The 14,791-nt window shown below is 43.9% G+C and overlaps 1 protein-coding gene across 1 annotated transcript; it reads left to right on the top strand.

The window, feature by feature from the left end:
* Positions 1–26: 26 nt before the first annotated feature.
* abcb4 (ATP-binding cassette, sub-family B (MDR/TAP), member 4) lies at positions 27–14,738 on the top strand. Its single transcript, XM_028977618.1, has 27 exons — positions 27–248; positions 318–378; positions 715–886; positions 987–1,035; positions 1,338–1,529; positions 1,671–1,842; positions 2,014–2,138; positions 2,260–2,431; positions 2,703–2,816; positions 3,904–4,014; positions 4,092–4,217; positions 4,296–4,499; positions 5,240–5,410; positions 5,479–5,640; positions 5,724–5,894; positions 5,993–6,142; positions 6,283–6,387; positions 7,994–8,071; positions 8,911–8,994; positions 9,778–9,981; positions 10,124–10,224; positions 10,633–10,773; positions 12,051–12,207; positions 12,344–12,541; positions 12,954–13,160; positions 13,268–13,414; positions 14,038–14,738. Exons 1-27 carry the CDS (start codon positions 187–189, stop codon positions 14,239–14,241), a joined length of 3,840 nt encoding a protein of 1,279 aa, XP_028833451.1. The 5' UTR covers positions 27–186; the 3' UTR covers positions 14,242–14,738.
* The last annotated feature ends 53 nt before the right edge of the window (positions 14,739–14,791 follow it).

Below are 14,791 nucleotides of genomic sequence, written 5' to 3' on the forward strand. Positions count from 1 at the left end.
GGACGAGGTGCGCAGACGCACCGAGTCGGGCGACCCAACCGAGCCGCGCCGAGCCGAGCCGAGCCGAGCCGAGCCGAGCCGAGCCGAGCCGAGCCGAGCCGAGCCGAGCCGCGACGCTCCTTTCCTGTTCCCCCAGCGCGCACCCTCCAACCTGTTCACTCTCACGTTTCCCTGGGACGCAACATCATGGCCAGGAAAGACAAGGCGACGAAGGAGAAAACTAAAGGAGGCGAAGGTGGCGATAAAAGGTAGGACTTCACCAAACTTCACGCGGATTTGGCGAGGACACTTCAGGCTTTGACGTGCTTTGTTTTTAGTGATGAAAAGTCGGAGAAAAAAGAAGTGGAGAAGCTGCCCATGGTCGGTCCCTTAGAAATAGTGAGTACCGTGAAATCACCCTAATCTTACCTCTTATCACGGTGAATGTTTCGAGCTGGTCGCTCACAGTATTATGACATCGCCTGGGATCCATGTCTTGTCCTATTAAAAAAGAAGAAGAAAAAATGAATTTGGATGAAATAGCTGGATATGTCCTTATTATTGGTCATTATTGCTAACTATAACATGATTGGTTTATTACATCAGAGGTGGCATCACAGAGTCCCTCATGAATGTTCTTGTCTGTAGACACTTCTCATGTGGACAGATGTTTTAAAAAAAAAAAAAAAAAAAAGGAGGGCTACTTCTCAAATCTTGTCTGTGTTGTGTTGCCAGTTCCGTTTTGCGAACAAGGTGGACGTGCTGTTGATGGTACTGGGCACTGTGATGGCCATGGGCAACGGGGCAGTGCTTCCTGCCATGGTCATTGTGTTTGGGGACATGACAAATAGCTTTGTGTCCAACGAGATTATTGAAGGCTTACCCAACGACACCATGCTCCCCCCTAGTGAGTCTCGACTCTCACCACTCATTCAACAAGAATTTTATTTCTACTGATTCTCTGTGTTGTGGAATCCAGAATTCACTTCTTTTTCCTCCTTAAACAGACTTTTCGTTCCCATTGACGAATGAGACTTTTGGTGAGCAGATGACCAGGTACTGTCTGTTCTTCATCTCACCTCAAGCTTTTTAACTCTCTGATGATGCAGAGCAGCTTATCATTTCACGTCTTGGATCTTGGCAGCCAGTATCATTTCAGAACTTCCAGCTACTTTTCGTCCTGTTTTCTTTGTAATGAAGTGCTAAGCGGACCGTGGGAGTGATGTTTGGGAACGCAGCTGGTTCCGTGAAATAAGAGTTCTGTGAACGCTGGAGAACAGCGTGGACGTGGCAACATGATCTCCGGCCGTTGTGGCAGCAGACTAGATCTCCCATTGCTCTCTTTCCATTTCTCTCAGGCATGCAATATACTACAGCATCATGGGCGGAATCGTGCTGTTTGCCGCCTACATGCAGGTGGCCTTCTGGACACTGGCTGCGGGGCGGCAGGTGAAGCGACTGAGGAAGAAGTTCTTCCACGCCATCATTAGCCAGGAGATCGGCTGGTTTGATATGAACGAGATAGGCCAGTTGAACACGCGGCTTGCCGAGTGAGACATGCTTCTCTCCCCTTTCCTATTCTGCTGAGGTCATTTGGGGTTTTTTATGCATGACTGAGAGCCGTTCAGAAAGGTCAGAAGTTCGGCTGCACGTGTACACACCTAACGGGCCTTCTGTTCCTCTCCATGCAGCGACATTTACAAGATAAATGAGGGGATTGGGGATAAACTGGGCATGTTTATCCAGTCCGTTACCACCTTCCTCACTGGATTCATCATCGGCTTCGTGAAAGGCTGGAAGCTCACCCTTGTCATCCTCGCTGTGAGCCCGCTGCTCGGAGTCTCGGCTGCCATCATCACCAAGGTGAGTGTGAGCTGCTGGTAAAGAGCTGTCAGCATCATTCATCTCCTGCAACTCGGGCTAAGTGCAGTCCCAGTCATTTGTATTGACACATATCTTGAGAGTTGTCATGCTGTGTGTGTGTGTGTGTGTGTGTGTGTGTGTGTGTGTGTGTGTGTGTGTGTGTGTGTTTAGGTGATGACCACATTTACAGCTAAGGAACAGACAGCATATGCAAAGGCAGGAGCTGTAGCAGAGGAGGTGCTGTCTGCAGTCAGGACAGTTTTTGCCTTTGGGGGACAAAAGAAGGAGATTCAGAGGTGTGTGTTGCGAACCTGGATGTGGTTTATTTTGGTTGAATGATGTAGTCCACTGATCATCGCTCTAGTATAGTACTGTACGGGGTTTGACACTCCTCTCTCCACAATAATGTAATGTAAGGTACCACAAAAACCTGGAGGATGCGAAGAACATGGGAGTGAGGAAGGCGACCTCAGCAAACATCGCCATGGGCTTCATGTTCTGTATGATATATCTGTCCTATGCACTGGCCTTTTGGTATGGAAGCACCCTGATCCTGGCGAATGAGTACGACATTGGAGGGCTGCTGACGGTCAGTACATCTTATGTAAATCAGGAGTAATAAAAGTTTATGGTTGGGCATGGTTAAGCTAAAACCATAAACTGTTCTCGTGGAGTTGGTTTCCTGTCCAAACTAAAACAGAAAAACACCAGGACCAGGTTCAATCCATGAATGAAAAGAAAGAAGAATGACATTTATATCTTGTCTTCAGTTTGCCATTCATGTTCATATCTATATATACATATATATATATATAGGAATCCAGATCACAGAAGATCACATGCTGTACTCTTCTCAACAGGTTTTCTTTTCTGTCCTGATTGGAGCTTTTGGGATTGGCCAGACGTCCCCCAACATCCAGGCCTTCTCCGCGGCTCGAGGTGCTGCCCACAAAGTGTTCAACATCATCGATAGTGTGAGTGTCTTCTGCATCTTCACACGGTCTGAGGAACACGGCGTACTAGTTCGCCAAACATTTGAGTCAGGAAGCGAAACCCGGAGGTTGGAAGAACTTGAGAGGACTTCCCGTTGGAAATTCCTTCTTCCAGTCTCCTCTGAAGTTGAACAAGGGGGCTAGGGTGTGGAGGCATAAGCACAGAGAGCGCACTCTCTCACACAGAATAAATACGGTTTCCTCGAACAACAAATGAGTTTGGTAGGATCTCCAGAAAACTCCGTAGTTCATGTAAAATCGTTAGAAACAATTAAAACAAGTGTAAGTGACTGGTTGTTGAGGAAATGGATGAGTGGGAGTTCCATCAAAATAACCCCGCCTTGTCCTTATCACAGCAGATTCACTGTATTATCATCTCTTTTTAAGAATGTCAGGGCATTAAACAGTTCAACACAACACCCGATGGCTAAATAATGTGTTGCTGCAGACTACAAAATTCTGAAAACAGGTCGGTTCTATTTGTTTGACGCATTTCTAATGTTTTCTTGTACTAATATTATGAATAAGCCCTGTATTGTTTAGGGTGGGCCCAGACTTTTGGCCCGTAGTGTATGTGCAGCTAAAAAGCGCAGAAACAAAAAGAAAAGCCAACCTTGTGCTTCCTGTGATTGTGTGTGTCTGTGCGAGCAGAATCCCCACTGTGTAATTGAATAAACACCCTGAACATGTCAGGTATAGCCTGGATACCAAGTTCCAGGACCTTTCCTTTTGAGGCGGACCCCCCTCATTAGCTGCCTCTCCGGGACTGTATTTCACCGACTTCACGTCAGCCGAAGACAATACGCCTCTTTTCAGCTCTCCTGGGAAGACCGTAGTTATTTCTGAAAAGCCAGAAGAAGTCCTAGATGTGGTGATTGTCTTGAATCTTGTTTGCGCTTGTCCTACGACCATCACATTTCAGCACGGAATTGATTTTAGATGGCCTGTAATTCAATTTCACTGCATATCGAATCTCCAGTAACAAGAATATAAGCCTGCGCCAAACAGCTACTGTTTGTCAGGTTGTGTTTATTGTGTTGTCCTGAGAAGAACGCAATCTTTCCTGCAGGAGCCCAACATCGACCGCTTTTCAGAGGAGGGCTACAAGCCCGACATCATCAAAGGGAACATTGAGTTTAAGAACGTCCTCTTCAGATATCCCTCGCGACCAGACGTCCCAGTGAGTCTCTTCTCCTGCGTGTGTGTTTCCTGGTAATCCTCTTCTGGACTAAGACGTTACATGTTCTGTGTGTGAAGGTGCTGAAAGGCTTGAACCTGAAGATCTGCACGGGTCAGACCATAGCCCTGGTGGGCAGCAGTGGCTGTGGGAAAAGCACCACAGTGCAGCTGCTGCAGCGCTTCTATGACCCTCAGGAGGGGACCGTGAGTTGGTCTGTGTGTTCAGCACGTTGCGTGTATGTCTGTTGTCTGTCCCTCATGTCTCCCTCTCCGCCCCTCCAGGTAAGCATTGACGGCCATGACATTCGCACCCTGAATGTGTGCTACCTGCGAGAGCTGATAGGCGTGGTCAGCCAGGAGCCTGTCCTGTTTGCCACCACCATAGCCGAGAACATCCGCTACGGCCGGCTGGACGTCACCCAGGACGAGATCGAGCAGGCCACACGAGAGGCCAATGCCTACGAGTTCATCATGAAACTACCTGATGTAAGATCTTCCCTGGTCATTGTATAGACCAATTAATGACTTAATTCTATACAAAATTCTATGGACAAAATAGATTTCACACAGGGATTTACTAATTAAACCCCCCAATTTGTTGTGGAAACCAAAATTCAAACCATTGTCATATTTTTGGGGATTGTCCTGATGTCAAATATAATTGGAAGGATGTTTTATAACAAATTAAAAATTATTTTTGCATGTCAAATACCTTTTGGAAATACTGATCAGGAATGTTTGAAACAAGAAAAGTTTCTAATGAATATCTTACTGGAAACACAATTCCCACCTTAAGCCTGTCTTTGAGTGCATGGATCAACATTAATAAAATAGAGAAGATTATGGCACACGTTAATCAGAAAGTGGGACGGTTTACATTGTGCTGGAGAAAATGGGTTGAACATTTGAAGCACATTTAATTTCTAGGTAACAAGAAAGATCACTCCCTGTATGTGTGTAGCTTTGTACAATGTATGCAAGTGTGAATCTTTATTAATAATAATAAAACAAATGATTAATTAAGGAAGGACAATATGGAGGACTGAAGAGGGCATTTTGGTATTGTGTGTGTATATATGGGGGAGGAGCCTGGGCAACAAGAACCGTGACTGTATTAGTAAGAATGTAGTAGCAGTTTGTTTAAAATGTGAATTTTGAACTGCTCTTACTAGTCAGATGACGAATGATGTCATCTGATGCACCACAGGTTGGTTGTGTCTTTACAGAAATTCCAGACTCTGGTGGGCGACCGAGGCACTCAGATGAGTGGAGGGCAGAAGCAGCGAATCGCAATAGCCCGTGCACTTGTTCGTAATCCCAAGATCCTCTTGCTTGATGAGGCGACCTCTGCTCTGGATGCTGAGAGTGAGAAGATTGTGCAAGTAGCTTTGGACAAGGTAGCCTTTTCATGAAGCAGTATCTTTATGCTGTTGGGAAGCTGTTGCTGAATTGTGTTTCTCCTCAGGTACGTCAGGGCAGGACAACCATAGTGGTGGCCCACCGCCTGTCCACCATTCGCAATGCTGATGTGATCGCTGGCTTCCAAGGGGGAAGCATTGTGGAGCTGGGCACCCACAGTGAGCTGATGGATAAAAAGGGTGTTTATCACTCGCTGGTCACCATGCAGGTCAGTCACCTCACCTCGCCTCACAGCAGGGCGCCAGGCGCAGGGTGCAGGGCACGCCTGAAACATCTTCTACTGTCTCCCAGACGCTGAAGAGCACAGCGACGGAAGGAGAAGAGGTAGAGGAGGCGGTGCCGGATGGGAAGAGTCCGGCCCTGAGCTCGCTTAGTGAACACACCCTCTTCAGACAGGTGTCAAACGGCTCCTATGTAAACTCTGAGAAGAACGTTCAGGATGTGGATAAAGAGAGCAGCGAGGTGAGGAACGCATTTGGACACGCTGTACTGAGTGTATCGGTGTTTGTTTGTTTTTTCTTCTTCCTGCTCACTCGTGAACCTCATCTACTTCTACTCAGGAAAAGGAGAAGATTCCAGACGTGAATTTTTTGCATGTGTTGAAATGGAACCTTCCGGAATGGCCTTATATGGTGTTGGGGGTTTTCTGTGCCACCATCAATGGAGGCTTACAACCTGCATTTGCTGTCATTTTCTCCAAAATCATTGCAGTATGTGTCTAAACACACACACACACACTCATCCAAATATGACAATACATGCATATGTAACACAGAAGAAAAATATGCTGTTAACTCAGTGGGATGGAGAGTCTGCTCTGCTCAACCCTGGTCCTCTCTCCCTTTTTTAGGTGTTTGCGTTGACAGATCAGCAGCAGATCAGGGAGAGGTGTGATATGTACTCTCTGCTCTTCGCACTCATTGGTGTCATTTCCTTTGTCACACTATTCCTGCAGGTACCCAGATATCTCTCTCACCCACCCACACACACACACAGAAACATACAGCTGTGTTGGGCAGGAATTTCGTAAAATTGTAATTACATTTAAAAAATGACATTTAAATGGACATAGTTAATGCTTTTTAACATTATGTTTTATTCATTTTAAAACTTCAGAGTTTTAGAAAAGTGTTCTGTGGGAAGTGTTCGTTGTTCACAACTCTAAACACAAGATATCAGATTCCCCTGGGACTTCCTGCTTTCTCTGACTCAGCCGGTTAAATAACATGCCCAGTAATACAGTTCCATACAGATGATCTTTGTATCTCTTCCCATATGTACATTTGAAAATATAGAGATGCAGTGCACTGGTTATATAAAGAAGATTAAATCAACGTTGTTTGTGTAGATCAGCTTGCGTATTGCTAAGAAGTGGAACACAGCCCTCTTGAAAAATGAATTATTTGTCGGTTTTTGGTAGTTGCGGTTAGATTGGGTCAGAGTGCACATGAGATGTTGTTCATGTGGCTCTAAACACTGGCAATCATTCACTATCCACACAGACTCACAGTTTACTTTATTACTGTAAACTGACGCAATCAGCTTAGTTAAAATTTTAACACATTCCACAACACAAATTCAACATGCAAAAATGCATCATTATGTTTGGCCATTTATTTATATTTTATCAGAGGATGAAATGAGGTGTGACATTGATAAAGACTCGCTCTGCCCCAGTGGCTTGTTTTGCTCACATGAAACACCATGGATAATAGTGTTTGTGAGGATGGTATTCTCTGCATGGTGTTTGGGTCAGGGGTCAACTGCACGCCTAGAGGGGCATGCAGTATATGAACCAGACCCTCATAGTAGTCGTTTCAATTAAAGTGGGGAAAAAAGTTTTCCCACTTAAAAAGAATGGAGAGATGAATTTCATGAAATAATTTGAATAGAAAAATAGAATTTGACCGGGATTGTAGCAGGGATTTTGGCTCACTCCTCCATACAGATATTCTCCAGATCTTTCAGGTTTTGGGGCAACATGCAGTGTTTGCTTCCTCCATATATGTTCTATTGGGTTCAGGACTGGAGACTGGCTGGCCACTCAAGTTGGAGCCACTGTCAAGTGCCAAGGTGTGTTTTGGGTCATTGTTATTCTAGAAGACCCAGCCACGACCCTTCTTCAATACTCTTACTGAAGGAAGGAGGTTTGCCCCATCCATTCTCACCTCAATACGATGCAGTCGTCCTGTCCCCTTGGCAGAAAAGCAGCCCCAGAGCATCATGTTTCCACAACCATGCTTCACGGTTGGGATGGTGTTCTTCAGATTGTACTCATCTTTCTTCTTGTCCCATGTATTTTTGGGCTGATTCCTCAAGACACTCCATGAAGCGAGATCTTGCATGGAGCCCCAGTCGATTTGAGATTCTTCCATTTACTAATAATTGCACCGACAGTTTCCTTCTCACCAAGCTATTTGCCTGTTGCCCAGTAGCTCATCCCAGCCCATCCCAGTCTTTTATACAGATAACAAGTTCTCTCCATTCTTTGTAAGTGGGAAACACTGTTGATTTTTTTTAAGTTATCAAATACTTATTTTCCCCACTGTACTTCCTTCCAGGGATTCTGCTTTGGAAAAGCTGGAGAGATTCTTACCATGAGACTCCGTTTCAGAGCCTTCAAAGCCATGATGAGACAGGTGAGACTGGTGAACTATTCATGTCACGTTCACATCTGTATGTATAATGTTCAGAAAAGAATGTACGGCAGAATTGGGCCACCCAAGCTCTTTTCTGGTTCCGATTTAAAAATCATAATAATAATAATTCACTGCTACCAGTAACTGTTTGTCAGTCACCTTTCTAAGGCCTGGAATCATTCTGCATTCTAGAGCAGTAAGACTCAACACTGCATTCAAACTGGGGTCTGACAAGAAGTTTTATAATCTTAGTGCACAGACCTGGAGATGTAGCTGCTTTCCCACACTTGAGACACACTGTGTACCAATATACCCACCTCAATTTATATCTTAATCAGCTCCCTTCATTTCATAAAATATCTTTATTTTATATTTCTGTTCACAGCATTATTTACCACAGTTTTGTCTATAATGCATTTGAACTGCTAGTTTATCACACAAGAGCTGCTGCTTTAGCATCTCTGCTGCCAACTCAGCAACCCCTCCTAGCCCTTCCAGTTTTCCGTTTATGTTCATATCAGCATCATTTATGCAAGTTAGGAGTCAGGAACATCTCACTATTGACACAGGCCCGTTGTGACATTGGCCCTCTAGTAAATGCTTGCTGCTTTACCTCTGTTAAGCTCACTAATTTGAACTGAAGCAGGATTCTTTGTGTGGGATGACATCGAAGGCCTTCTGGAAGTAAATCACATCATGGCCTTGTTCCCTTGTGGCCACATGTACTGTCACTCCAAATGTTATTAGTGTTCATGTATTGGAAGCTAATGTTCAATATGTCATGGCTGTAAAAATGTGTTCATTGTTTTTATGCATGAATTTGTTTCCTTAATCGGCAGGATCTGGGTTGGTATGATGACCCTAAGAACAGCGTTGGTGCTTTGACCACCAGACTGGCCACAGACACAGCTCAAGTGCAAGGTGTAAGTGTGGAGAAGTATGCGTGGGGAGTAAAACCATAGCACCAGGGGTGAGGTTGCACATTTGGTATTGTACGTATGTCACAATCGGTGAAATTTGATTGTTTGACCGCCATGCAACATTCTGTGATTTTTACAAGTCAGGTGATTAGCAACCTGGACATTAAGTGCATCCTGTTGATTCCAAAAATTATTATGAAAATGAAACCATGCAACTTTGTTAGAGAGAGGAATGTGACCGCAATAAATATTAAATTATACATATATAAATATATAAAAATTATATATAAATTATACATATATTATATAAATATATATAAAAAAAATTATATATATATATATATATATATATAAAAACTGATAATCATATATGTTACTCTTATACCAATACTTAATTGCATAATTAATTTGTAAATGACTTCCATTTACGGTTATGGCATTTATCAGATGCCCTTATCCAGAGCGACTTACAATCAGTAGTGACAGGGACAGTCCCCCTGGAGACACTCATGGTAAAGTGTCTAGCCCAGGGACACAATGGTAGTAAGTGGGATATGAACCTGATACTTTACTTTTACTTTACTTTACTTTATTAGCAGACGCTTTTATCCAAAGCGACTTACAAGAGGAAGACACCATCAATTCTCATTCAGTTTCTATAGATTTTGAGTTACAAAACTAAGGGCCCTGATAAGCCCTGATACTTTGTGGCGAGTGTGTCACCCACTAGGCTATTACTACCCTGTGTAAGTGTGTTTGGTGTGTAATTCCTCTTTCTGCTCACAGGCCACAGGGGTGCGTTTGGCTGCACTGGCACAAAACCTCGCCAACCTGGGCACCTCCATCATCATCTCCTTTGTGTATGGCTGGCAGCTGACCCTCCTCATCCTTGTTGTGGTGCCAATTATGGCAGTGGCTGGGGCGATCCAGATGAAGATGCTGGGAGGACATGCAGTGAAGGACAAGAAGGAACTAGAGAAGGCGGGAAAGGTGAAGGATACAGAATCTTTGCAAAAAAAAAAATCTGATTTCAGAGTTGACAAAGTAGAACAGAGGTGAGGAGAGATAATAAAGCAGGACAAATGTGAGGAGGATCATAAAGCCATTCTCCTCCCTGCCTGTCCCTCATCAGATTGCCACTGAGGCCATAGAGAACATCCGCACAGTGGTGTCTCTGACACGGGAGAAGAAGTTTGAGGAGCTCTACCAAGAAAACCTAATTGTACCATACAGGTGTGTTCACGTTCATTTGGTCAGCTAAAGCATGACTAGTTTAATCACATTTACATACATTTACATTTATAGCATTTATCAGACGCCCTTATCAAGAGCGACTTAAAATCAGTAGTTACAGGGACAGTCCCCCCCTGGAGCAACTCAGGGTTAAGTGTCTTGCTCAGGGACACAATGGTAGTAAGTGGGATTTGAACCCGGGTCTTCTGGTTCATAGGAAGGGTGTTACCCACTAGGCTACTACCACCCACTAATCACTAAGCACTAGAATCTTTAGTGAATGTCCTCAACACTTCTTTGAAATTGACATCTGCTGCTCAGGAGAAAAACTAGCAAACGAGATGGGCTGCATGACTATGGCCTGCAGTTCATCATTTCAGTTTTTCAAACCGACTCTCTCTTTTACAGGAACTCTGTGAAGAAGGCCCACGTGTTCGGTCTGACCTTCTCCTTCTCTCAGGCCATGATCTACTTTGCCTATGCTGGCTGTTTTAAATTCGGTGCCTGGCTAATCGAGCACGGTCACATGACTTTTGAAGGAGTTTTTCTGTAAGTGTTATTTTCTTATATATATATATAAATATGACTCTTGCGTGCATATGCTCATAATGTATTCCTGCTCTGTATGTTTATGCCGTTGTAAAGGTGAACTGTTTTTGAACTCTACTGAACGGACCTGTTGGAAGTGAAGTGATAGGTCGGCCCTTATCAGTGGCCCAGTGGTGTAAATTTAGTTGCAGCAGAGCAGAAATGAATAGGACCCACAGACACATGGATGGGGCAGGAATCTGCTTGGTGCCAGAATAGCGCTGTGCAAAGGTTAGATCTTGCCATGGTGACGGTTAATATTTAGCCACTGAAAGCCTTCTACAGGACTGGACTTATATAGCTGCCATCGTGGCTTCAGGTCATAACCTGCATGCATCCATGTGACTCAGGAGACAGAACACCGAGCAGGTCAGGGCATTTAAAAGCGAATGTGTCAAAAGAGATAAAGACTCCTGTGTGCCATATAAAGGTAGCTGAACCCTTGAATGAGTGTGCCTGTTAAATGCTTAAATGATTCAATCAGTATGGCCATAGCTGACATCACTAAGTGGGTTTAGTATGGAACCGTGTTTTCTCACACATGGCACATACATTATCAAACATGTCTGAACGTCGCTTAAAAGGGCAGACGGACACTTAGCTGACGTTTGAAAATGGACTGGAAATGTTCAACGTAAAGTTAGACACAATATTTTATGTAGGACGGAAAACAGTACATCAAATTATGTATAAAATCAGATTCTTCACAAAAAATTCTATTATGTATAGTAATGTTCAACATTAGATGTGAAGCTAATTAAAGGTTTTTCATCTTCCCAACAATTGTTGATCGATGGGGAAAGTATAAATCACACAAATGATAAAGATTAAAAACTGAAAGTGGTAATAATGTTGATATCTAGAGATGTGCTTGAAGAACTAATGAATGATCTCCTACAAGGAAAAGTCTACAGATTTAGAACAATAAGAGAACAATCTCTTTCGCTACACACATCATGTCACTGTCTCATGAAAATAAGGAAATTCTGTAGTAAACAGTTTAGGTAAATCAATATTTGATCAATGTTTGACAGGGTTTTGTTAGATCAACAGTGGTTTTTTCACTAGTTTGTATTTTGTACTGAATACTATTCATCTGTCCTCACTGGCAACCGTCGATTTATCTAGTGTTAAATACCTTTTATATTCCATGTTTGTAAAGACTTGAACTTGACGGTCCAGCAGTCAGTGGCTCAGGCCTTCAGTGTATTTCACCTCCGCTTGGCTCCTCTCCTCAGGGTTATTTCTGCTGTACTGTATGGGGCGATGGCTGTGGGAGAAGCAAACACCTTCACTCCAAACTACGCCAAAGCCAAGATATCCGCTTCCCATATTTCAATGCTCATCAACAGGGTCCCTGCCATTGATAATGGCTCAGAGGAGGGGGAAAAACCGGTACACACACACAATATTATAAAATTATTTGCAATAAACCACCACAGAGGGCACCATATAGCCACTATAGCCACTCTCCTAACAAAGTGTAATTTCAGCATCCATCTTGACTGCTTTCACCTCCGTCTTCCTGCAGGCGGACTTTGAGGGAAATGTCCGTTTTGAGGACGTACATTTCAGGTATCCGTCACGGCCCGAGGTTCCAGTTCTGCTGGGGCTGCGTCTGAAAGTGCGCAAAGGTCAAACCCTAGCTTTGGTGGGGTCTAGTGGCTGTGGGAAGAGTACGACCATACAGCTCCTAGAGAGGTTCTATGACCCCACAAATGGCCATGTGGTGAGTTAAATAAAATATTGAAATGCCTGTTATAATGTTCAATATCTCACGCACACTTGTTCATTTTCTCTTGGGAAATGAGTAACTGTTACAGGATGTACGGTTCAATGTAGAAAGAAAAGCCGACATTTTATTACCGTTCTCAAGGTCACTGATAACAGTATACATCAACAGTCACGAGCACTCACGTTTAACAACAGCAACTTCTGAAAATGGGGCCAGGATTCAGAGAACGGTGTGTCATAAAATCCCGTTACATCACAGTGACATCCAACCTGGGGTTCTGATTGGCTGGCAGAAATCTTGCCTATAATATTTCACAATAGCATCACTCCTACTCTCTTCCGTTGCCACGTGATCGGCGGCTGCTGAACGTTGTTGGGTTGGCGGTAACAGAGGAGCTTGTGTGCAGATGCTGGATGGCCGAGACGCCAAAAAGCTGAACATCCACTGGCTCCGTGCTCAGATGGGCATCGTATCCCAGGAGCCTGTGCTCTTCGACTGTAGCCTGGCTGAGAACATCGCCTACGGAGATAACAGCAGACACGTCTCGCAGGAAGAGATCGAGCAGGCAGCCAAAGCCGCTAATATACACAGTTTTATCGAGGGCCTGCCATTGGTAAACACACACACACACGCTCAGAACAGATTTTAGTTTGGATCTGGAATTGATGGATATTAGCCTTGGTATGACCAATGCATTGTGTGGTGGTGTTTTGGTAACAGAAATACCAGACACAGGCTGGGGATAAAGGCACACAGTTGTCCGGAGGGCAGAAGCAGCGGATTGCCATAGCCAGGGCCATAGTCCGCAACCCCAAGTTACTATTGCTGGATGAAGCCACTTCAGCGTTAGACACAGAGAGTGAAAAGGTAACCCTACTGTATATATGGAAATATTCACACTACCAGTCAAAAGATTGGACACCCCTACTCATTTAGGTCCTCGTTTATTTTTTATAGAATAAAACTGACGACCCGGGACTATGAAATAACACACGCAAGGTTATTTAATGAACAAAAAACTACAGCAAATGAGGCAAAAAGTTCAAACGAGGGAGCTTTTGCTGTGATGGCAGCATCTTATGTCACTCATGTTAATAAGCATCTCATGATGCGCCTTTTGATGGTGACAATAGTGACCAAAGCTGCCATAAAGGTAAATACAGGCGAACATACTTCACTTTCTCCAGATACAACAAATATTAAATATGTCTCTCACATTGGATTCTTCAAAATAGCCTCTTAGTCTCCATAACCCCCACAGAGTAGGGGCATCTGGACTTTTGACTGGTACTGGAGTGGGCACCCATTCAGGGCCACCCTCAAGTACTTAAGACAGAAATGCCCAGTACATGATTTGGTAGCATCAATCTATAAAATGAAAATAATAGTAGGAATGAATGGTAAAAACCCATCCGAAACGGGAATGTACTCAGCGCTGAGATTCTGAATTCAGAATGAACGCGCCTGACTCACGCCCTCCTTTTCTCCAGATCGTGCAGGAGGCGCTGGATAAGGCTCGTGAGGGCCGCACATGCATTGTGGTGGCCCACCGACTCTCCACCATAAAGAACGCCGACCAGATTGCTGTCTTCCAGAATGGGGTGTTGGTAGAACAGGGGACACACAACCAGTTGCTCAGTAAACAGGGAGTCTACTGCCAACTGGTCACCACTCAGATGGAGCACAAGAGCTAATGAGCCAACAGGTCCATGGATCATGTGTAAGAGCGGGCGGAGCTGGGGTGGAGAGAGCTTACAGAACGAGGGCCTGCATATTAAGACCTCACAAAACAGGGATATTTGCAGAGTGACTTTTAGAAAATGATACTTAGCAGGTAGATGCTCAAGCAAGACCCCCACCACCCTATACACGCGTGCACACAGAGTGATGGAGTGTGTGTGACTGCACTGAGGAAGTAACTGTGATCTTGCACTGATATTATTTACTCAGCATAATACTTAAAATATTTTATATACTCTTATGTATACTATTCATTATTACTTCTAAAGATGTCTTCTCACATGTTTGATGATTATAGCCTCTATCAGCAACAGCAAGGAGGACTAATGAACACCCAGGGTTTCCACCACTGATTTATTTTCTGTATCCACAATTAACTGCTACCAGGTTCTGTACTTATAAATGTTGTATGCAATATTTAGTTCCAAATAAAGTTTTGTTCAAACTCAAATCTTTGTCTCTTTTCATCTGAGACCTAGTAGTATAAAACATTTTCACCTTACA

This window comes from Denticeps clupeoides, chromosome 4 (genome assembly GCF_900700375.1).
Source record: "Denticeps clupeoides chromosome 4, fDenClu1.1, whole genome shotgun sequence".
NCBI lineage: Eukaryota > Metazoa > Chordata > Actinopteri > Clupeiformes > Denticipitidae > Denticeps > Denticeps clupeoides.